Source organism: Arachis hypogaea, chromosome 11 (assembly GCF_003086295.3).
Source record: "Arachis hypogaea cultivar Tifrunner chromosome 11, arahy.Tifrunner.gnm2.J5K5, whole genome shotgun sequence".
NCBI lineage: Eukaryota > Viridiplantae > Streptophyta > Magnoliopsida > Fabales > Fabaceae > Arachis > Arachis hypogaea.
Genome location: NC_092046.1, coordinates 21,814,295 through 21,839,184, shown reverse-complemented (window position 1 = coordinate 21,839,184; position 24,890 = coordinate 21,814,295). Strand labels below are relative to the sequence as shown.

The 24,890-nt window shown below is 36.6% G+C and overlaps 1 protein-coding gene across 3 annotated transcripts; it reads left to right on the top strand.

Moving 5' to 3' along the window:
* The first annotated feature begins 322 nt into the window (after window positions 1-322).
* Window positions 323-24,890, top strand: LOC112720528 (ADP-ribosylation factor 1). Of its 3 annotated transcripts, none has more exons than XM_025771491.3 (8): window positions 323-462; window positions 548-722; window positions 1,302-1,372; window positions 1,472-1,591; window positions 1,659-1,777; window positions 4,112-4,193; window positions 5,167-5,252; window positions 24,686-24,890. In XM_025771491.3, the coding sequence occupies exons 2-8, from the start codon at window positions 575-577 to the stop codon at window positions 24,729-24,731; spliced, it is 672 nt and encodes a 223-aa protein (XP_025627276.1). In that variant the 5' UTR covers window positions 323-462; window positions 548-574; the 3' UTR covers window positions 24,732-24,890. The 3 variants fall into 3 exon arrangements, with proteins under 3 accessions (XP_025627276.1, XP_072062688.1, XP_072062689.1); XM_072206587.1 differs by having other exon boundaries at window positions 5,167-5,279; XM_072206588.1 differs by lacking the exon at window positions 5,167-5,252.

Genomic DNA, 24,890 nt, shown 5'->3' with positions numbered 1-24,890 from the left:
TTGGTCAAAATGTCTAGTTCAACAGATTCCTTCTTTCATTTCTCAACAACAGCATTATACAGATACTTGTAATTCTAATAAATGACCTAATTGTGGAAGCAGGGAAATAAACAAAAAGAGATTTTTTTATTTAAAAAATGATTATTAGAATGATGCTTTCTGCATGAACCGCTGCCTTTTATTTTTCTTTAAAAAATCCCGCACAAAATGATTGTGCTAAAATTAAAGACATATTCGAATGCTTTTATTTATGTCAAGCACAATATGAGAATGTTACAGCTGGAACAATCCACATTCTCTTTTACCCAACTTGGGCCTCCTTTATGCTTTCATCAATCCACATTTGAATCTTATTCCTATCAATTCTTAATGGTAATTTCTCTTTTTGATGATTATATAATACGCCATCTGCTAGTGTGAAGTACTTAAAAGATATTTTGCTATAAGATATCATCTAAGCAGGTAAATTATTTCTTCCTTTTCTTTGTCATAAATTGTTTAATTGACTCTGGAGAATTCTGTTGGTCTTACTTTTCTGTTTTTTCAGCCTCAGATTCAGTTCCTAATAGGTACAATGGGTTTGATGATATCACGGCTATTCAGAATGCTGTATTCAAAGAAAGAAATGAGGATTCTCATGGTGGGTCTTGATGCTGCTGGCAAAACCACCATACTCTATAAGCTGAAACTTGGAGAAATTGTCACTACCATACCAACCATAGGTGATCCACTACTTACTTCATCCCATGATTAAGTGTTTATGTCTTTGTTTGCTTGGTGTTGGAAGAGGATGAAAAATTGAAATTAAAGTCTGTTTGGTTTCTGTTCTATTTCCTGTGTTTATTTTTAGTGTTCTATTTTCAGGATTTTAGGAAGACCAAGAGATTTTGTTGTTTTTCCTGTTTCCAATATTTTCTTAGCAAAATTTGTTAAATAAAAACATTGAAATATTTGTTCTGCACTTCAATGTTCATTGAAGTTGCAGTTATATATTATTTGTTCTGCACTTGATGTAATATCACTGATTGCACAGTTGTTCCAACTTCCAACTTCCAAGTTTATGATTGTCGAATAATGCTATGGTGAAGAGTGTTTTTAACGAAAAATAACGATTCTTCTTATTACAAGAGAAAAATATTTAAAAAAAGACATGTACAATGCACATTCTCCTAAAAAATTTAGTTGCAATTTTCACTTTCTATCCAATTTTACTCTTCACTAAAGAAGTTTATAGATTGTCTGTCATTAGTTCATTATAACAACAAATAATATATTTGTTAATTACTTTCTTAATGAAACAGGTTTCAATGTTGAGACTGTTGAGTACAAGAATGTTAGCTTCACAGTTTGGGATGTTGGAGGACAAGACAAGGTACAACATGATTTATGACCATTAATCCTAGATTGATGCGTCAAAGTGCTTTGTCAAAGATTTATGTATGATATAATTATTTTGCCAAATTCTATGTAGATTCGACCACTGTGGAGACATTATTTTCAGAACACACAAGGGCTTATCTTTGTGGTAGATAGCAATGACAGAGAAAGAATTTCTGAAGCCAGAGATGAACTCCATAGGATGCTAAGTGAGGTCAGTAATGAAATCCTAATTTGAATTAAAAGGAAATATGTGATTGAAACCATATCGTTCCTTGCAGATTGAACTTCGCGACGCAACATTGCTAGTTTTTGCCAATAAGCAAGACCTTCCAAATGCCATGAGTGTTTCAGAAATAACAGATAAACTCGGTTTGCATTCGCTTCGCCAGCGCCGCTGGTAAGTCACAATTTAATTAGAGAGTAGAAGCAAGAGCTCCAGCTAAAATGAAATTATCAATCTAACTAATTCAATTTTTTTACATCCCTTATATACAGTACTCCCTAAATTTCAAAATATCCGTTAATTTAAAACCTTGCTTCATTTATATCTCCACGTATCGAGTTGCAATTATATCAGATAGATACATTAAATTATTAAAAATTAAGATAATATATAATTTGGTCTTTAAATTCATAAGCGAATCTCAATTTAGTTTCTAAAGTTTCAAGTGCCTCTATTTAATCCCAAAATTTTACGAACGTGTTTCATATTAGTTCTTGAAAATAATTTTTAACGCATAGATGTTAACAGAATGCTGTCAAGAAAACGACGTCATTTTGGTTTTGGTACTCAAATAGCCTAAAAACATTGTAAGTGCTGTTTATTAAAAGCTTTCTTCAAAAATTAGTGATATGACGTGATTTTTGAGTTATTTAAGAACCAAAACCAAAACTATATCAATTTACAAATTGCTAGTGGCATCTGACTATATATGTCAATGCTTCACTAACGTTTGTGTGTCGAAAATTGTCTCAGATACTAATAATGTGAGTCACGTTTGCAAAATTTTGAGATTAATGGCCAGTTTGGATAAACAACTTAATTAAGTTCTTTTAAAAAAAGAGTTTAAAACATAATGACTTACATTAAAAGTATCTTATAAATAAGTTGTTACGGATCCGGCCCACGGATCCTACACCCGAAACGGTCCCCGAACCCGGTTACCAGGGTCTGACCCGCTTCGCCCTTCCAGAAGGCCCGGAACTAGCCCACTAGAGCTCCTAACCAACTTTCGAATTCAAACGTCTCCCTTATCTTAGCCAAATAAAATAAGATAAGATAAGATAATTCAAACGTCTCCCTTATCTTAACCAAATAAGATAAGATAAGATAAGATAAGATAAGATATTCACCATCACCTATAAATAGAGGACCCAGGTCCCTCCAGGTATTCATTCATTCCTCACAGCCTCCCGAACTACAGAGAATTGGACTCTCCAAACAACTTACCATTGAGACCAAGTAAGCATGCTCTCATGCTCCAGGGGCAACTGTTCCAGACCCGATCTCCGGGCCCTTCCTCGGAACGGTCATCAAACCCGGCATGTGATGAGACGCACAAAAAACGCAGTCCTCGCCTGACCATGAAACGACTAGAAACTCCCCAAAATTCTCGACCTTGGTCGGAAAAACCAAACAACGATCTCCTTGCCAAACCACAATGGCGAGGAAAAGGTTCCTCCAGCGATGAGACCGAGCACCCTCACTCTCTCGCTCCGGGGGCAACTGTTACGGATCCGGCCCACCGATCCTACACCCGGAACGGTCCTCGAACCCGGTTACCAGGGTCTGACCCGCTTCGCCCTTCCAGAAGGCCCGGAACTAGCCCACTAGAGCTCCTAACCAACTTTCGAATTCAAACGTCTCCCTTATCTTAGCCAAATAAGATAAGATAAGATATTCACCATCACCTATAAATAGAGGACCCAGGTCCCTCCAGGTATTCATTCATTCTTCACACCTTATATTTCTTAGATCCATTCTGACTTGAGCGTCGGAGTGTCTTTGCGGGTACCTCCCCCATTGCTCCAGTCAAGTGATCCGGCATCTGCCTCAACCCAAGTTCTCAATCCATCTTTCAACCCGTACTAGAGACATCTTGTACATAAGTTATTTTGTATTCGAAAAGTTATCATAGAAATATTTAATTTAAAGTTGTTTAATAAATAGGAGTGATAAAGCTTTTGAGAATGAGAAAAATAAAATTTTTTTACTTCTTCAAAAGCTTTTTTTAAATAACTTTTCGAAAAGTTAAAAACATATATAAAAAACTGTACCAAACATCATTAATATGACTTTTCATGAATCAAAAGCATTTTCAAACAGGTTCTAAATAGAGGTAATTAAAACTTCAGGACTAAATTAAAATTCGTATATAAATTTAAAGGCTAAATTAAATATTAACTCTTATAAATATATATAAAAAAATTTAACGTCATAGATATTTTGGAATAGGTGGAATATGCATATGCGTAAAGTATAAACGAGATAACTCAAAAGTTAACAGATAAGTTGTAACAAACTGAAAGTGCTTGGTTGAGGGAAAAAGTTTGAGATTGCATATAAGAAGAATAAGTTGTTAGACTTGTCTCCACAGTAGAATCTCTAAGCATAAAGTACTTAGAGCTATGCTATCTAATTTGTACGTCTAAAAAGTAGTATGAACACCAAAATTCGAAGCTGATATTGATATTTTCATGTAGTTATTATTGCGGTTATTGATAAGTGCAGGTACATTCAGGCAACTTGTGCTCCATCTGGCCAAGGACTATACGAAGGGCTTGATTGGTTATCCAGTAACATATCCACCAAGGTCATATAATTTACAATCCAAGCTATCATCGTTTCTGATCTTTCTCTCAACTATGAAGAAAACAAGATCGGTACATAAATATACGGTGTAATGTAATCTAAAACAAAAATGGTTATATATATACACTAAAATTAGTTATTATCTATTTATATATAAATATGTATTTTTAATTTATTTATAATATATATTTTATATTTTAATATATATTTTATATTAATAACTGATATTAGTATATATTTAGTATGGTTAATCTAAAATATTTTAATTTTTTATGGACATATGTAATATATTTAGGCATATAATTGTTCCAAGGGATATCTGAAACATTGATTTTGTGCTTGAACGTGAGGTCCACTACAACAATATAGATTATTTTTGAGGGTTGTAATGTGTAAAAGAAAATTAAAATTTGTCAAAAAAATAAATTTTGACATTATTTTAACTATGAAAATATGTTAATAAAAGTTTTGTCAAAAATAGTATTTTTAACGTATAAGTGATTGTGAAAAAAATTTAAATCTTATTTTGATAAATATTGACTGTCAAAAATAATTTGTTAGAAAATTTTGAGAACATATTTTCTGTGATACTTATTAATTGTCAAAAATACTATTTATTTTGACACTTATTGACTATAAAATATTCTCAACAAAAAATTTTAACAAAGAATGAGATGAGATCTTGAAACTAAAGAATAACTTGAGATTTTGAAGATAAAGAATGAGTAGTATAATCCTAAACTGAAAGCAGTGTGATGTCAAAATTAACAGAGCCAAAGAAGAAGAAAAATAGTGGAGTAAATTGAAAACAAATAAGTGTCAAAATTGATGAGTAATTTTCTACGGTCAAATTATTCATCAAGAAAACATAGAAAATTTGACATTTATGATATTTGTCAAAAATATATATTAATTTTGACATTTAATTATAGTGTTAAAAAATAAAGTGTTAAAATAACTCTATTTTCTTGTAGTGGTCTAGACTCCTTCTGAGACAGCGTCCGACTTGTTCTTACGGAATGGAGCTGACGTCCGAGTTCTTTGTGATGAAGTGGGGGTGGTACGTGTAAGAGACTCCAATGCTTAAGTTAGTAAGGATTTTAAGCAGGATCTTTAGTAAATTAGAATGTAAAATATATCTGAGGGGTGTCAGTGTACTTATAGTAGGGCTCATAACCATCTTTGTTGGAGTAGTTCCACATTTATTGGTGGATAACCGTTCCCTTTATCTGAGGAGTTTGTTGGAATCTATCTTTTAGGAAAGATAGAGATAGTTAGAGAGATTTGCGGAGGCAGTTACTTGTTTGGACAAGTAGCACTGAGCTCCTTTCGTTGCGTCTGACCTCTTCAAAGAGGTTGGATATACGGCATAGGCCTCCTCTTTAGATTGGGCCTTCTACCTTTATTGGGCCTGAGTATGAACAGTGTCCCTGCTTGAATCCGAGCTTTATATGAGATTGGGTTCAAGCATTTCGTGGCTCTAGTCTCGACGTCGGGTACGCCGTCTTCAAGAGATCGGGTACTCGACATGTTTTTGAAAATTTGAACATTGCCTCTTTAAATGAAGGGTGAACGTTTTGCGACACTTCCCTTGAGATTCGCGCACATCTTTAATGGGGGATGAAAGGACTATTTTGCTCCTTCTTTCTTATAAAATGCTCCACGTTTTTCTTATTCCCCATTTCTAAAAGAGCTTCCGTTGCTCTCTTCTTCGCAAAAATTCCATCTCTTTGTTTGCTTCGCGATCATTTTTCGTTTTTCAAGATTTTCTCTATCTTGATTTGTTTGAGAGAGCATTTAGTGAAGAAGATCGTTCGTGTCTTTGCCACTTGACGTGCCTCTTTCCTTATTCGAATTCTTCATCAAGGTTGGTACTGTTGACTTTTGACTTCTTTTCGTGTAACTGTTTGTTGGTCTTGTTGAATCTGTTTGCATTGAGGCAACCTTTTAGGTAGCAGTAGAGGTTCTTCATAATGTTGGTTTTGTTCTATCTTTGAAACTTTTCTCTGAAAATTTGTTGGTTGCTGTCGCTTTGTCTACTAATGAAAAATTCTTTCGAAACTGCCTTGTTGAAACTGCTTTTTGCCATTTGTGATGTGTTTGAACTACGTTTCTGGTGTTTTGAGGGATTGTGGTCCTTTGTGACTCGTTGGTTATGTTCGTGTTACCCCCAATGGTGTCGCTGCTATCGGCACAGGAGAGATGCCATTTCTGTTTATTCTTGTTTTGAAAAGATGTTTTTCAAATCGCATTTTGCATTTTGTTTCTTTTGTCCGACTTCTTTTGAATGATACCTAAGTTCTGTAGTGATGATTTCTTTGTTGTATTTGTATGTGTAGATTTTATGTCTCGGTTAGTCATAAAAGACATGCCGACAAAAGTCCTCCTCTCTTTTGACTTGGGTAGATACTCCCGTCCTTATCGCTGTCCCTGTAGTTGATAAAGAGTACTGTGAGGTATTCCGTAGGCATAATAGGTTATGTGAAAATAGAGAGGATGAGCGAAATTACGAGATAATAGTACCCGATCCTGAGGAGAAGGTGTGTTTTCCTCCCTTAGACGACTCGAAACGTCCCTTTTCCTATGCATATGACTGCTTCTTTACAAAACTAGGCATTACATTTTCTTTTTCCGATTTTGAAACGAACATCCTCTGGACCTATAATGTCGCTCTTTCCCAACTTTACGCAAATTTTTGGGCTTTTTTGAAAATCTACCAACTTTTATGTCAAGAGCTCGAGGTCTGACCTTCCCTTAAGGTCTTCTTTCACCTTTTTGTCTTGACAAAACCTGGATCTTCAAAAGGGAATTCTTCTTGGTTTTCCTTTCGCATTATTCAAGGTAGAAATGTTTTTTACATTTACGATGAATTCTTCCACGATTTTAAAAACTATTTCTTTAAAATTCGAGCTGTAGAGGGTGCTTGGCCTTTCTATCTAGATGAAAATGATGAGCCTTCTTTTCCACTGTAATGGGAGGAAAAATCCATAATAGCTAAGTACAACGTAAATGCCTTAGATGATATTGAAAAGTGTGTGGTGGACGTGTTTAAAGAGTGTTGGGGCCGAACTCTTTACTTGGATACTAAAAGATTCTTAGGAAACCCCAGTCAATTTCGGTTCGAGCTAGGTAGATTTTCGAGCTTTAGCTTTTATAACCTCTCTGTTGTAACTTGTTTAGCTAAGTGGCCCGAGGTATTCAGGAAAAAGAAGCCGGGGGTGCTTCTGTCTGACCTTTCCCGAAGAAGACAGATTCGGGTTCTTCAGCCCAGAAGAAGGTCATCCCCACCCCTTCCATTTGATTCATTTCTCCTGATTCTCTGTCAAAGAGGCGACAGTCCCTGCTTCTCCTTCATCTTCAGAGCCTCCTCCAAAAAGGCAAAAAACTGCTGGAGAGGAGCATTTATGATACAAAGTTCGACGAGATTGCTTGGAGTGAGAAAAGCATCTTTCTCCATAGCCACATTAGCATGGACAATGCGGCTATTCAGAACCATCTCCAGCTTATGGCCCAAAATGGAATTCGGATAGCTGGGGTATGTACATCCTTGGTCAAGGAGTTGTAGAAGACTCCCCTTAGTGCCACCCACAACTCTTTGGTGGCTTCCCGAGCTGAGGTGGAAAGGCTTAAAGAGATAAAGAAGGAGCTGGAGGAGGAAAAAGATGGGTTGACCTCTGACTTAGAGAAAGCTCGGTCTCGGATAAAGAAGGCAGAAGCGGCTGCAGCCATGGCGGAGGGGATAAAGAAGAAAGCGGATGAAAGTTATACTCGTCTTTATGGGGAGAAAATTGACCTTCAGGAGAAGTTAAAAAATGTCAGAGAGGAATATGCTGCTCTTCAAGAGTCTGTGGTTGAGGGGATGGACGAAATGTTTAACAATCTGAAAGCTCAAGTCCAGGTCCTTGCCCCCGGGGTCGATCTTTTCTTGTTCAGTCAAGACAACAAAGTGATTGATGGAAAAATCGTCCTGGCCCCCGAGGACAAGGAGGAGGATCCTTTGCCCGACCCGAAGTCTTCGAGAGCGCAAGGCGGTCAAGCTTTTCAAACCCCCGAGGTCCAGCCCGAGGTTGTTAATGCTGAACTCCCTCCTTCGCCTCCTAGTGCTATCCCGGCCGTGCCGATCTCTGTTCATCCTCCGACCCCTCCTGCCTGAGGTCAAGACGTCGTGACGAGGGAGGATCTTAACCCTCTTTTTGGCCCCTCTTTGTAGTTTTTCGTGATTTTTCTTTTTGTTGAATGACCTGACTTGTGGGCCTTTGGCAAACGATTTATTTTATAATAGTGGGTAGTTTCTTAGACACTTTATTTTTTATCGGTTGTAGTTTTAACAACTTTTTGTAGTTGCATTCAAACAACTTTGAAATTTAGAAAGCCTTTTTGCTCTTTTAAATGAAGCTAAGCCTTTTTTTTTGGAATTTAGCTTTTATATAGTTGCTTAGTTTGTTATTATGTCTTAGCAACCTTTTTCAATGCTGCTCATTTACTGAACCCAAACAATGAGCAGATTTCCTTTTTTAAGTTCCGACTTCGTGTAGTCAGACTTTGTTAAGTTACTTCTACACTTTGTTTTTGTTCTGCCTTATAATTGAGGTCGGTTTTTACGAGTTGTTTATATAACTTCTTACATTAATTTGTACCTCGTCGCTTCATATTGCCGACCATTTTAGGTCGGGCAATGATTTTCACGATTTGTCGAGTTTAAATTAATGCGTTTTATAAGAAACTTTTTGAAGAGTAAATGGAATTTTTATTAATGGATAAGAAATTCCTTTACATGAAACCTACTACTAAGGGTTTTGACTGCCCTTAGCCCTTACTGTGATGCCTCGTTAAAACCCCCTTTTGAAAAAACTCTTTTTAGGGAAAAAAAATCTTAAGGTTGGGAAAAAGAGTACACTAGCTAGGGAGCAAAGTTTACTTCTCAACTGTAGTACTCTTTTAGGTTGCATGCGTGCCTAGACCTCGGGAGCTCCCGTCCTTGTAGGTGAGACACTTTATAATAACTCTTTCCTAAGACCTCGACAATTTTTTAGGGTACTTTTCAATTTGCTGCTAGCTTCCCTTCACCCGAATTTTGAACTCCGATGTCGTTTCGGATCAGTATGAGATCGTTAGTGGCAAAGCTTCTTTTGATCACATTTTGATTACCTTAGGGTCATCCTTTGTTTTAGTACTTCCTCTCTAATCCGGACCCATTCTCGGACTTCTGGGAGGAAGTTGAGCTCTTCTTTTTGTGCCTAGGTATTGGCCCCTTCATTGTAGAATATAACTCTGGGTAACTCTTCAGTGATTTCTATGGGAATCATGGCGTCCATTCCGTAAGCAAGTCGGAAAGGTGACTCCCCTGTCGTTGAATGAGGGGTTGTCCGATATGCCCATAAGACTTGGAGAAGCTCGTCTGTCCATGCCCCCCCCCTTTTGTTACCTGCAATCGGCGTTTTAACCTGGCCAGTATGACTTTATTGGTACCTTCAGCTTTTCCATTGGCCTGGGTATGTTCCACCGATGTGAATTGGTATTTTATTTTGAAGTCGGCCACCAGATTCCTGAAGGTTAAGTCATAAAATTGGGTTCCATTGTCCGTGGCGATGGAGTGGGGAACTCCAAATCTTGTGACGATGTTCCTGTATAGAAATTTCCGACTTCTCTGTGTAGTGATAGTTGCTAGTGATTTTTCCTCGATCCACTTAGCGAAGTAGTCAATCTCCACTATGAGATATTTAACTTGTCCTGGAGCTGGGAAAAATGGTCTGAGAAGATCGAGTCCCCATTTTGCAAATAGCCAGGGGGAGATGACGCTACATGAAAATTGGCATGCTTCTAGCAAGGTGGACATTTTTTAACAAACTCGGCACTTTTCTTTGTAAGGTTGGCCAGAAGAAGCCGGCCCGGATGACCTTTTTGGCTAGTGATCGGGATCCCAGGTGGTTCCCACATATATCATTGTATACCTCATCTAGGACTTCCTTTGTGTTAGAGGTTGGGATGCACTTTAGGAGAGGTGTTGATATTCCTCTTTTGTACAGGACGTTGTGAACCAACGTGTAATTTTGTGCCTTCCTTATAAGTCTTCGGGGTTCTTTTTCATTTTCAGAGAGGATATCAAATTTAAGATAGTTGACTATAGGGGTCATCCATCCTAAATGTTGATTAGATATAGTCATCACCTCTGTGCTGTCACCTCCTTTTGATATTGATGGTGCATGGAGAGTCTCCTGGATGAGGCTTCTATTGTTGCCCCCTAGCTTGGTGCTGGATAATTTTGAGAGGGCATCAGCTCGGGCGTTGGATTCCCGGGTTTTATGTCGGACTTCTCCTTGTGAGAACTGTGCTAATTGCTCTCGTGCTTCTTTCTAAGTATTTCTTCATGTTGGAGTCCTTAGCTTGATAGGTACAGTTAATATGTGAAGTTACCACTTAAGAGTCACTGAATACTATTAGTCTTTCTGTCCCTACTTTTTTAGCCAGCTTCAAGCCAGCAAGTAAGGCTTCATACTCTGCTTGGTTATTAGAAGTGAGAAACTTGAACTTTAGCGAGAGTTCTGTCCGTGTTCCTTGTTCGCTTTCTAGGATAATGCTGGCCCCACTACTGGCTTTATTAGATGACCCATCTACATATAGACTCCATGTTGTTGGGCTTCCTTGACTTTCAGTTTATTCATCAATGAAGTCGGCGAGATATTGAGATTTGATTGCTGTTCGAGCTTCATACTATAGGTCGAACTCCAGCAGCTTGATAAATCCACATTTCATAGTATTTATTTGCTTTAATTGGGTGGAATTTATTAACTTCTCTTGCATTTATTCACTAAAATAGTATGGTTTTGTAAATTCTTCCTAAATTGTGCTTAAGAGTAAAAACATGCTTTTTAGACCCTTAAATTGATAATTTTAATTCACTTTAATTCCATTCAATGCCTTGATGTATTTGATGAAGTGATTTCCACGGTTCCAAGGCAAGTATAGATTGAAGGAGTGAGAAGAAAGCATGCAAAAGTGGAGAATTCATGAAGAAATGAAGTTTGGAGTGTTTTATAGCCATGCGTACTCACAAGCATTCATGCGTACGTACAACTACATGTTTTACACACGAAAATTGATGCGTATGCACGATTGAATTTTTCACAACCATGCGTACGCATGGTCAGTCATGCGTATGCACGAATGCGATCACGTGCCTCATTAAAGAAAACATGCTGAGGGCGATTTCTGGACCTGCCAAAGCCCAATCCAACTCATTTCTAAAGCTATTAGAGGCCAAATTCAAGAAGGATAAGGGGGAGAGCAATGAGGTTTAGTTAGAAACATGCTTTAGGTCACATTCTAGAGAGAGAAGCTCTCTCTTCTATGTAGAATTTAGGGTAGAATAGTTTAATTTCTCCTTAGATTTAAGCTTTGATCTTGCCTTAATTTAGTTTTATTGCAATTTCTTGTTACTACATACTTGCTTTCTTAGTTTTACTTGTTATTTCCTTTATTTTGTCACTTTTATGTTCATGCTCTCTTGTTGATTTTAATTTCCATTTAATACAATTTGATGTTCTTATGTTTATTGATGTTTAATTGAGTTGTTATTATTGTTATCTTACATTTGGTAGTTTTATATTTTATTATTATTGCATTTTTACCATGCTTTCATTTTTATACCTTCCAAGTGTTTGATAACATGCTTGGTTAGATTTTAGAGTAGATTTTTATACTCTTGGCTTGAGATTGAGGACTTAGGTGCCTTGATATCATTGGTATCCAGTGTCATTGGTAATTTAGGGTTGTTAGTTGGTTTTAGGATGAACTATGTCCACTTGACTTAACCCTCTGATGTTAGAGAAAAACTAAGTGGAATTAACTCTTTATAACTACCATGTTGTGGTCAATGATACAAGATGGGAAACTTTGACTCTTAATCCTTGCCATGAGTATCTTTTAGCACTTATATTATCTTAGTTGCTAGCTTTGCTTTATTGCTATTTACATTTCTTGTTCATCATTATAAAAACCCCAAAATATCTCATAACCAATAATATGCATAATTTCCTGCAATTTCTTAAGAGAAAATCAATGTTTAAATACTCTCGGTTTTTATGGGGTTTGCACTTGTGACAAACAAATTAAACTTTGATTGAGGGTTGTTTGTTGGTTTGGATCTATACTTCAATGATATTATTTTTGTGAAAATTTCTAACTGACAATTTTCCTCCGTCAGAGCTCCACAGCCCATTGCAGCATACGTCCTGCTAGGCCCGTTTTTTGTAGAATGTGTTTCATTGGTTGATTAGTGTGGACTTTTATGGTATGAGCTTGGAAATAAGATCGGAGCCTTCGAGAGGCGAGTATAAGGGTATATGCAAACTTTTCTATTTTTATAGTTCAGTTCTGCTCCTTGTTGATAAAGTAGATAAGCTGTTGTCCATCCTTATATTCTCTTACCAGAGCTGAAGCTATAGCTCGACTTGCTACTACTAGGTAGAGGATGAGTTCTTCTCCTGCTATGGATCGGGTAAGTATAGGGATTGTCCTAGGAAGGTTTTGAAGTCTTGGAAGACTTTGTCGCACTCTGAGGTCCATTCAAATTGCTTCCCCTTTCTGAGAATTGAGTACAGGGGTAATGATTTCAATGCTGACCCTACTAGGAATCTGGATAGTGCTAGAAACCTTCCATTTAGTTAAACTTTTTTAAGACAGGTCGGACTCTTCATATCTATTATGGCTCTGCAGTTGTCCGAGTTTGCTTCTATGCCTCTTTGTGTTAGCATAAAGCCTAAGAATTTTTCTGCCTCTACTGTGAAGGTGTATTTTGAGGGATTTAGCCTCATTCCATGCTTTCTTATTGTAGAGAATACCTCGGCGAGATCGGACAAGAGTATTGAGTCGACTTTGGTTTTTACAAGCATGTCGTCCACATATACTTCCATAAGTTTTCCGATATGAGGGAAAAATACTTTGTTCATTAGTTGCTGGTATGTGGCATCGATATTCTTTAACCCAAAAGGCATTACCACATAGCAATAGCTAGCTTTTGGAGTTATGAACGAGGTCTTTTCTTGGTCTGGCTTATGCATCGGGATTTGGTTGTATCCCAAGTAAGCATCCATGAAGGATACGTATCGATAGCCGGAGGCTGAGTTGACCAGGGCATTGATGCTGGAAAGAGGGTATGGATCCTTGAGATAAGTCTTGTTGACGTCGGTGTAATCAACACACATCCTCCACCTTCCGTTTTGTTTCTTTACCAAAACTACGTTAGCCAGCCACAACGGATACTTTACTTCTCTTATGAAGCCTGCTTCTAATAGGGCTTGAACTTGTTCCTCCACGACCTGTGTCTTTTCGGGTTTGGGCTTTCACCACTTTTGCTGGATAGGCCTAGAATCCAGGTAGACAACGAGTTTGTGAGACATCAGGTCAGAATCTCTGCCAGGAATATCGGATGCTTTCCAAGCGAAGGGGTTGGAATTCTTTCTTAGAAGGTCAATGAGTTGCTTTTTTAGACCTTCTTCCAAGTTAGCCCTTATATTCATTATTTTTTCAAGGTGATCTCCAATTTGCACTTCTTCCACTTGACCTCCGGGTTGGGGACGCAGTTCCTCCCGAGTTCGAACACCTCCAAGCTTGATGGTGTTGACATATTTCCCTCCAGGATTGCCCTTTAAATTAAGCTTTCATTGTAGTACTTGCGTGCTAGTTTCTAATCTCCCTTTATGGTGGCAATCCCTTCTGCTATGGGAAATTTCATGCATAGGTCAAGTGTAGAGACAACAGCTGCAAGTCGGTTCAAGGTTGTCTGTCCTATTAAGACATTGTATGCTGAGGTGACGTCAATCACAATGTAGTTGATGCTCAAGGTCTTTGACTTTGCACCCTTTCCAAAAGTGGTGTATAGAGAAATGTACCCAAGAGGTCGGATTGGCATATCCTCTAGTCTGAAGAGACTATCCGGATATGCTTTTAGATCCTTTTCTTCTAGTCTGAGCTTGTCAAAAGGGGGTTTAAATAGTATATTCGCCGATCTGCCCTGATTTATTAGTGTTCTATAGAGATTTGCATTGGCGAGGATCATAGTTATCACCACAGGGTCATCATGGCTAGGTGTTACCCCTTGAGCATCTTCTTTAGTGGAAGAGATTGTTGGCAAGTCGGGAGATTTGCTATCTTCCTCGAGTTGATACACTTCATTAAGTTGCCTTTTTCGTGATGATTTAGATATTCCTCCTCCAGCAAATCCCCCATTAATCACGTGTATGTGGCGCTCGGGGGTTTGAGGTGGACGTTCTGTTCGTCCCCCTTCTTCATCTCTTTTTTTCTTCCTCGGGTCGTCTGACCTACTCGCCAAGTACCTATCTAGTCAGCCTTCTCTGGCCAACTTTTTTCTATGACATTCTTTAAATCATAACAGTCGTTGGTAGAATACCCATAGAGTTTGTGGTACTCACAGTATTCTGTCTGACTTCCTACCTTTTTGTGTTTAATTGGACGAGGAGGTGAAAGCTTCTTAGTGTGACATATCTCTATAAACATCTACAAGAGAGACCCGGAGGGGGGTGTAGTTATGATATCTTTGAGGTTTTTCCGAGTTGTATTTTTCTTTATTCTTAGCTTTTTTATCTTTTTCCCGAGATGGATAAGGCAGGCTAGGTCTCGGAAGTGGTTCTCTCAGTCGTGAGTTCTCCTCTATGTTGATATACTTCTCTGCCCATTCTTATACTTCATACAAGGAGGCTACGTGTTGCTTGGATATGATTGAGAAAACAGCCCTTCTTTAAGGCCACACTAATCCTATTATTACTGCTTTAGTGGGTAGGTTTTGAATCTCCAAGCATGCTTTGTTGAATCTTTTCATGTAATCTCGGAGTGTCTCCCCGACCTCTTGCTTAACTCCCAACAAACTCGGGGCATGTTTTACTTTATCCTTTTGAATAGAGAATCTAGAAAAGAATTTTCTTGCCAGGTCGTCGAAGCAAGTTACCGACCTGGGGGGGTAAGTTATCAAACCACTTCATCGCAGCTTTAGTAAAGGTTGTTGGGAATGCTTTGTAACGAGTAACGTCAAAGGCGTCGGTTAGATACATCCGATTCTTAAAATTGCTGATATGGTGTCTTGGATCGGTTGTTCGTTGTAAAGATCCATATCGGGAGTTTTGAAATTCCTTAAAACTTTGTCCCGCATGAACTTTTCTTCTCGATCTACTCAGTTGCTTCGCTTTTGGAGATCGGCTTCCAATTTTAAGAGCTTTTCTTCTAACTCCTTTCGACTTTCGTTGTCGCACGTCCCTTTGTAGTTCTCATTCTGCTTCCCGTTGTCCAGTCGTCCATTGTGACCGTGGACCAGACCTAGTATCTTCGTGGGATTTGGTGGTTCTTCCTCTTCTGGTGGATGTATCTCTGATTGAATCCACCTCAGCTGGGGGTTTTAGGACGTTCCTTCTCCATGAGAAATGTGCGTCCTCTTGCGTGGTGGGGGTATTGAAAGTGGGAGGTTGTCCCGTTGAGGTTCGGGTTCTGATTCAGATGCCGTATGACCGTCTTTATACAGATTATTTGCCGTTGACAAGGGTCGAGCTCCAGGTCCCCGACAACGGTGCCAATGTTCCGAAAGTTACTAGAAACATTGATTTTGGGCCTGAACATAAGGTCCAGACTTCTTCTGAGGCAGCCTCCAACTTGTTCTTACAGAATGGAGCCACCATCCGAGTTTCTTGTGAGGAGGTGAGGGGTGGTACCTGCAAGACACTTCGATGCTTAAGTTAGTAAGGGATTTAAGTAGGGTTTTTAGTAGATTAGAACGTCAAATATACTTGAGGAGTGTCATTGTATTTATAGTAGGACTCATAACCACTTTTGTTGGAGTAGTTCCACCTTTATAGGTGGATAACCGTTCTGTTTATCTGAAAATTTATCCAGATTTCCATTAGGCTCTGGCCTTGGCTTTTTCTGAACACGAGAGTCCAAGTCCACTAGAAATACTCTAGTAGGGTTTTTGGCCTTATCCTTCAAAGTCAAGCTTGCCTTATTACATCTGACAGCGGCTATCTGATCTTTGCGAATTGTAGCCACACGACCTTCAAAGGTCAAATACTTCATGGCAGAAAATTTTGTTGAGATAAATGCACAGAGATTATTGAGCGTCTTTCTTTCGAGGATCACATTGTAAGCTGTAGAATCCTTTAAAATAACAAATTTAGCATGTACCATATGAACGTTAGTTCCTTCCCCCAAAGTAAAGAGGAGGTTTACCACATTTTCGGACTTGATGGAAATGATCTCCCAAATCTACCACACGGGGAAGATGTGGCTTTAGGTGCTGGTCGATTAAATCCAACGCATCAAATGCATTTCTGAAAAGCAATTTTGAATCTGTCCCGTATCAACAAAGATCCTTTTGGAAATTCTATTTCCCAACTTAGCTGTGATCACTAAAGGCTCATCATCATCAAATGTGATGTGTTAGAAGTCTTCTAAAATAAATTAAACATTTGGGAAAGTTTGCACCTTCAGCACTTTGGAACTCGCAATCTTAATGTCCTTCTTAACTGCATTCCTGGACTTTGCCAATCCATTCTTTCCTACCACCAAGTTTACCACTACTTGAGCAGTGCCATCCTGGTTTTCACTGGGTTTAGCATTTTTAGGGTTCTTGGCTTCCCCGTCTTCAGAGGCTCACCAAATCTGAAAAAAAATTGGAGGTTATTTGTATTCCTTGGAAACCCCCACCAACATCACCATTTAATATTTCTTGGCCCACTATTGGCCAAACCACTTGGGCACTAGGTCCAATGTGAGTTGGATCACTTAGCCATGCTTCATAATTGAAAAAACGAGCATCATCTTTATGCCATCGAGGCGGCCTAACAATAATCTCGAGAAACTTCCCATCTTGAATAGCCTGTTCCAAAACATCCTTTAAATCTATGCAGTTCTGTGTTCTGTGACCATAGGAATTGTGATAATCACAATACTGTGATTTGTTCAAGGAAGTCCTTGGTCATATTTATCTTTCTTTGGGAAGTATACCCCTATGTGATACTTGTTGATAAACTTCTACTAATGATTCAACTAGAGGGGTATACATGGAGAACTTTCCTACACGAGGAACTAATGACTTCGGAGTAGTCTGACCCAAGCTCCCTGCCTTATTAAGTGAGGGGGCTAGATTATTTCGTTTCGTCAAAACTATTCTGTAAACATCTTCATCCCTCATGTATTTTAGAGCAATCTGATGAATTTCTTCCATGAATTTGACATCTTTAGAAGTGAAATGCCTCCTAAAATCCCCTTGGAGTAATCCAACAATGAGAAAAAGACACACGACCTCGGGAGTTCGTGTATTAACCTCCAAAAATGCTTTATTAAAGCGGTCTAGGTAATCTTAGATGCTTTTTCCAATTCTTTGCTCCACACTAATTAATGAGATAGGGTGCTTGGCTTAAGTTCGCCTTGTGGTGAAGTGAGCAAGAAACTTTACCTTGATATCATAAAACGAGGAGATAGAACCAGAAGATAAAGTATTAAACCATGTCATCGCTGGCCGAGATAAGGTAAATGGGAACGCCTTGCCTCTTATGACGCATTTCCTCATTGCATGAATGAAATCTACCGATCCTAGGCCAACAAAGTGCCGAGCTCTGGTATTGTGGTCTAGATGTTTCCCAAAACCTGGAGGAACTTGATGTTCATCCATGGTATTGGGATCAGTTTCATGCCCATCCTCGTGAAGCACTTCTCAGGATTCCTATAGACGGTGCCAAATGTTTGTACCTTTGGATATTACGAACTCATGAGTTTTTGGGACCTGACATGAGTTGTGTGGACACCAGACCAGGAGGATACCTACAAAGGTACTCTGAAACTTAAGTCAGTAGTGTACTTATGGTGATTGTAGTGATGAAAAGTGTCTTTCCTCGAGGTTTCCTATCCCTTTATTATACTGTTACTATGAGACCTTTAGGCATTTATAGCCTTGGGTATACGTTTCGGTATCGTGATTTATTAGATTTTCGAGTTATGACTCCATCATTTCTCTAATATGCGTTATCCTTGTGTCAAGCTAGTAATGTATGAAGATCATTTAATCGGATCCTTGATATATTATTCTTATCCATAATAAAATCCATGATTGTAGGCATGTAGTATAGATCGTTGACAGTAATGGTGTTATAAGTCTTAACTCAAATTGCATTTTAACTCAATCTAAAAGCTTTAGGTATTTTCCTAACCTTTTTAAGTAAGACCCTAACTGGGTAACCCATCAACATTAGAACATGAGGTATTATTTTCTCAAGCCTTCTTAGGTTTACGAAATAACTCATATTGGCTCTTCACTAACCTAAAAATTTCAGATATTATTTCTTCAAACTTTTTTAGGACTAAGCAGTGCCTCAAATTGGATACTCCATCCATCTAAAAATTTTGGATATTCTTTCCTTAACCCTTCTCAAGACTAAAAATTACTCTTAGATCACTTTACGAAAAAGATTTGTGAAGTTCAATAACTCACAATATTTTCTAAGTAGTATTGAGAAATTCAAAAACTTATCCTAGTTTTGAGTAATTCAAAGATAATTTCAAATGAACACAAACTATTCTTAGATTTATAAGAATGTAGTCCGGACTAAGATATGAAATTAAAACTACTAAAATTATCTTTAGAATTTCTCCTAAGAAAGGAGTTACAGAATAGAATGAAAAGCAAAAAAGAAACTTTAAAAATTTTTTTACAGAACTTTCTTTTAGCAATCTTTCTACTTGTTTTTTCTAAGGTTTGGGATCATTATATATATTATATACGTCATTAAAATGTGCAAAAGACAAATGCTTTTTGCTTATATCTACATCATTTTTTTAAAGTAGTTTTATACTATACTCTGCAAATAGTTAAAGAAAAGCTACTTTTAAAAGGTTTAGCTTGATGGACAAGCTCATTTTAAAACATTGGTTAAAAAGTACATTTTACTTTACACATTTTTTAGGTGAGTACTTTTGAGTCTTTAAGAGCAACTTCAATGCTACTAAATCGGTTTCATTTTAATTTTTTCTGTCAAAAGATGAGGACCAACTATTGAAAAAGAGAAATAGAGAGTCTCTACTCATACATCAAGAAGAGAAACTTCCAGTTTATAGGAATTTAGAGTAACTAATAATAACTTACCATGTGGAAGTTATTTTAAAAATAAATAATTATATTAAATTATAATTAATTAAATAGACATATAATAGAAGAAGATTGGAGAGGATTCTAAGGAACACTTTGAACATTATTTATATTATATTAAATCATAATTAATTAAACTTGTTTGAATAAAAAAATAAATTTAATTTTTACACATTATAAAATAATTTTTAAATAAGTTGTTTTTTTATTTATAAAATCTAAAGTGCTAACTAAATTTAAGTTGTTTATTTTGACCATTGCATATATATATATATATATATATATATATATATATATATATATATATATATATATATATATATATATATATATATATATATATTAAGGATGTATATGTGACCGTTACTATATTACCGTTATTATTAATAAATTAATATTTTATTACTTTATATATACTACTTACATATACTTCTTTTCTCACAATGTCTTCTACTCTTTTTCATTTTTCTTTCAAAATTACAAAATCTAAATTCTATTGATATTTTTTGTTCAAAAAATGGACCCAAACTAATTCAATTCTTTTTTCAATTACTTACAAAATTTTCTCAAACTCTAAATACCTAACAATCTCAAACTTCAAACTCTCAAAATTTAAATCAAAACTTCACACTACCAAATACTTTTCAAAGTCCAAATCCACAAAATCTTTCTAATTTCAATTTTCAAGTTCCTTATAATAATTAATGTCCTATTCTCCAACCATATAATCAAAATTCACAAACACCATATTATCCATTTTTATCCATATTTATCCCCTCTATCGAAAATGTTACTCCAACATTCTTGCCGTTTTCAACTCAATTCAGTGCATCGAGACATGACTCATCTAGTATGGTGACTCTCTAACCCATCCCTTCAGACTCCAATACAATCTAGGCAAAATTCGCAATATTCAGATTTTCCCAACCTTCATGGATTAAATGCTATCAACCTCAATGATGATGACATTGAAAATTGTAGGCAAGATAGTATTCAACACTGGCAATGAAAAGAAGATGAGATGTTGATCAGTGCATGGTTGAACGACCAAAAGGACAAACATTTTGGAATCGAATTCACGGCTAATGTGTAGAATTTAGCACAAATATAAAAAGGGGCAGTTGCATGTAAGAAACGATGGTATAAGATCAACAAGGTAGTTGTTGGTTGCTATGATCAAGCTAGTCGAAACATAAGGAGTGGTTCAAATGCTGATGATATAAAGAAGTTGGTCTATAAACTTTGTTCCACAAATTAAGGAAAGGGAAAGAGAAACGGATATGCAAATACTTAATGTTGACATATCTACAATGAGTGAAAAAAGACGAGCTTTTCATGAGATTGCATATGAAAAAATAATTAATAAGTAGTTTACTTAATCGTTTCTTATATTCATGGAGTTAAGTAGTCTGTTTTATTTTTATTGTGTATTATCGTATGTGATGTAGTATATTTTATTCATTTGTGATGTAACTTTTAAAATTAGTCAATATTATTATGTGTTATTGTTTATGAAAGTAACCATTGCAAAACTAGCAGTTTTAAAATTAGACAAGAAAAAAGCCTAGTTGTTGTGAAATAGACATTGTAAAACTAGCCGTTGAAGAGTAACTACTTGTTGCAGATACACTTATAAATATTAGTTATTAAACATTTACAAGCACAAACTACATTTCAAAGCTAGTTTCTTACCTAAAAAAAATACTAAATATTATATTTCAAGAAATGACTAAAAATTTTGATGATATGTTTAATGAGGTTTTGAATGGTAAAAAAAAGAAGGCGAGATAACACACTCATGGATAATTGGATCGAGAGAAGCTCTTTCCAAACTCCTCATAGATGGATGAACAGAGATCGAGAAGCAGGACATGATCGCTTTTTCAAATATTACTTTGCAGATGAGCCAATGTATAATGCTGGCATTTTTCGATGGAGGTTTCGAATGAGAAGACACGTGTTCCTTTGAATAGTAGACGTCCTCTCAAATGTCTATCCGTATTTCTAATAGAAGGATGATGCAACCGGAAGAAATGACTTGTCACCACTGCAAAAATACACTACTGTGATACGGATGTTAGCATATGGTATAGCAGCTGATGTTGTTGATGATTATGTTTGCATAGATAAGGGCACCACAATTAAATGCTTGAAAAAATTTGTTGAAGGTGTCATTTTGGTGTTTAAAGATAAATTCTTGCGAAAACTAAATTCAAATGATGTACTGTAAGACTCCGAATTTTTGAAAATTAGATAATAAAATTAATTATGATTTATTTTATTTATTCAAGAATATATTTTGTGAGATATTTATACCAATTGGGTATTTTCTTATTCATGATTTAAAATTTTAATAATTTAAAAATAATGAGAATTTTATATACTTTAATTTGAATAATTAAATTTTTAGCTCTATTTTATAATTTAAAAAAAATTAATTTGATTATCTCTAAATATTGAATTAGAATATTGAGTTGAAAATAATTTATAAATTGATGATTAAATGATAATTTTATAGATATTATTATTAGATTTAAAATTAATTTTTAATTATTCTATTATCTCATAATTTTATTAAAATTATTAAACTACCCAAAATTCTCAATTTCATACACAAAATCCTAATTCCCAAATTAAAACCCTAATTGATACAAATCCTAACCCATCCCTCCCCCAACGCATATACACACACAATCACACCACTCACAAACACAAACACACCCACAGTGGCGCTCACACATGCATGGAGAAGAGAATCGCGAAAGGAGGGACGGTGACCTCGCCCCGCCGCCCAGCTCACCATTGTGCTGCTGCCGATCTATCTTGGAGCCGCCGTCGAGCCGTCCCGCTGCCGCTGCCAGCGCTGCGATGAGAGAGAGACCGGGCAGAGAGGGAGAGAGCTCGTGAGGGAGCTACTGAGGACGCCAGCCAAGGGCTAGGGGAAGGAAGACGCCGCCACCGTTTGAGCCCATCTCCGTCCATAGAGTCGCGAGGAGCGCCGCCGTTGTTATCGCGGTATGCGGCTTCACGAAGAAAGAGAGACTAACCGAAGTCTGGGGTAGGAGCGAGGCCCTGTTCTGCGCCGCCCATGCCTTCACGACGTCGAACCACCACCGCCACTGCTAGGGTTTGGCTCCGTCGCGTCCTGCTGCCGCCATAGTTAGCCGTTGTTAGAGCTTCCGGTTCTGTTAGGGGTTCCTGCCATGAATGCCACCACTAGCATCACTTTCTTGTCTTGGTCTCAATTCTGTAATTCCTAAACCTATCATGCTTTTACCTTTGTTTTATTCCAATTTTGTTGATCTCTGCCAAGTTGTTCTAATTTCATCAGTGTATGTATATATTATCTCTCCGTTTTAATCGATCGATGCCGGTTTATCATTCGAAAAAGCTATAATTGATGCTGAGGTTGCTGTTGTTCTGCTCCGAGAGAACTGATGTCACCGTCGCTGCTGCGAATTAAAGAATAAAAAGGGTTGTCGCATTTAACTTTTGGGTTTCGACTAAGGTAGGGGATTTATTTTAAAATTAGCTGTTTTAATTTATGAATGCCATTGAAGGTTAGTGAGTAACCGCAAATAATTTATAAATGTCTTGTTTGATTAATTGATGAAAATTGATTAAATTGAGATTGTTGGTGATTGTGGATATGGTTGAATGTGATAAAATTGTGATGAGATTGATTTGTGGCTGTGTTTGAGGATGATGATTTCTGTTGGTTATGTGATTTGATGATGATGAGGGTATGCTTGAAAATGCTGTTGGAAGTTGATGAATCATTGTGAATATGTATGTGTAATTTTGTGAATTATTTATTCCGAGTTCTTGGGGCTATACTACTAATTTTTTAATAACTTTGTTTAATGAAATGGAAGTTGGAATTGTGATATTGGAAGAGTTCTAGGCTTAGATACAAAATTGGGAGTGTAAGGGTGCTTAATTGTTATTAAATTGAAATATGATAAGTTAATTATTGAATGAAACATATTTGAGAAAAGTTAGTTGTGATGAATGAATTGAAATCTTGATCTTTGATGAATTATATTGAATTGGTTGTTGATGAGCTAGTCATTCGATATATGGTAACGGTAGTGGACTTGATTGGTGACTGATTGAGAATTGGTTTTGGGAAATTAGTTATGAATTTTTGAAGTTGGACTGGTTTATTTTTTTTAAAGAATGGTTGATGGAAATTCTGAATTTAATTGATGATAGGATGTTAGTTGTTAAACTGAATTATGAAGAGATGATTATTGAGAATCTGTTGTAGTGATAATTGCTGATAAAAGGGTTGATGGATTGTTGAGATAGAGGGAACCCGTAATGGGTGGCTAAGTCCGAGTTTTAAGCGAGGTGCTACCCAAATTTTTATAAAATTTGACACTTTGTTTGACATGCTATTTTAAAAGATTTGGTTTCGGAAAATTAAATTATTTGAGATTTATTTAGTTAAGAAAAGATTTATTCTATTTTGAATTCGATTTATTAAGAAAAGTATAATGTCTTAAATCCAATCTTTTGAAGAGAGATTTTGTTTTAAGTTACGATATGAGTTCGGTTTGTTAAGCCAGAGAAAGAAAGAGAAAAGAGAACACGAAGCGTTTGTTATGAAATGATTAAGAGGTCACGAGAAGATGACGAAAGTAATTACTTGTGGTGTCGATGTGAAAATGTTAAGCCGTGGGCTTTATATATGAATGATTGTGCGGGAATGCCCGTGTATATGAAATGGCTTCCAGGAGAAAGGGACACATGCTTCAACTGGAGAATCAGCGCCTGCAAGTACTTGCAGAGGTCATGTTCGGTATACTTCAGCTGGAGAATCAGCGCCTGCAAAGGTTTGGGACCTTGCAGAGGTTATGCTGCTGGAATTCCTTATCTGACTTGCGAGTTGGATTGCGTCGGGTGTGGGTCAAAACCAAGAAATGAGCTCATTATCTGCGTTAGGGATAGACATGCATCATGTTGTTTGCACATTTGCATTTGGTTGTGTTTGTATTACTTCTTTATATTTGTGTTGTTTGACTTGTTTGTGTGTTGGTTTGGATCTCTTGTGCTATTAGTTCACGGGTGTATTAAGGTGAAATCTTGTGATTGAGAAATGATTATGTGGCTGAGAGATGGTTAATAGGATTAATTCTGTGATTAAAATCTGTTTGAATATAGAAATTTAAAAAAAAGTAATTAATTATCTAAATTAAAACTGAAAGTATATTGAGGGATTTGATAAAAATGGTTTTATTGAGTAAGATAATTATTTGCATTTTATTTCATTACTTTTACGGCATTTCCATTTCCTACTGAGAACGTGTGGTTTGTTCTCACCCCAAAATTTTCTACCTTTTCAGTGACAGGTTCAAAGGCTCAATACGAAGCTGCGGGCAATCAGTTTAGATTTTATTTATGATTTATGTTGCTTTTATAGAATTCCCTCGCCTTTGTTGCTTAGGATTTTTATTTTATACAGAGGGATAGATGTTATAACTGAGTTTTGTTTTGATTTCTTGTGTATAATATCTATTATTAATATTTATGTGATTATTATTATTTGGA

Bases quoted from the DNA above. Each gene is read 5' to 3' on its own strand.
- LOC112720528 (XM_025771491.3), top strand. From the start codon at position 575: ATGGGTTTGATGATATCACGGCTATTCAGAATGCTGTATTCAAAGAAA. The intron at 1,373-1,471 runs GTACAACATGAT...AATTCTATGTAG, and splicing joins ATGTTGGAGGACAAGACAAG to ATTCGACCACTGTGGAGACA. The intron at 1,592-1,658 runs GTCAGTAATGAA...CGTTCCTTGCAG, and splicing joins TCCATAGGATGCTAAGTGAG to ATTGAACTTCGCGACGCAAC.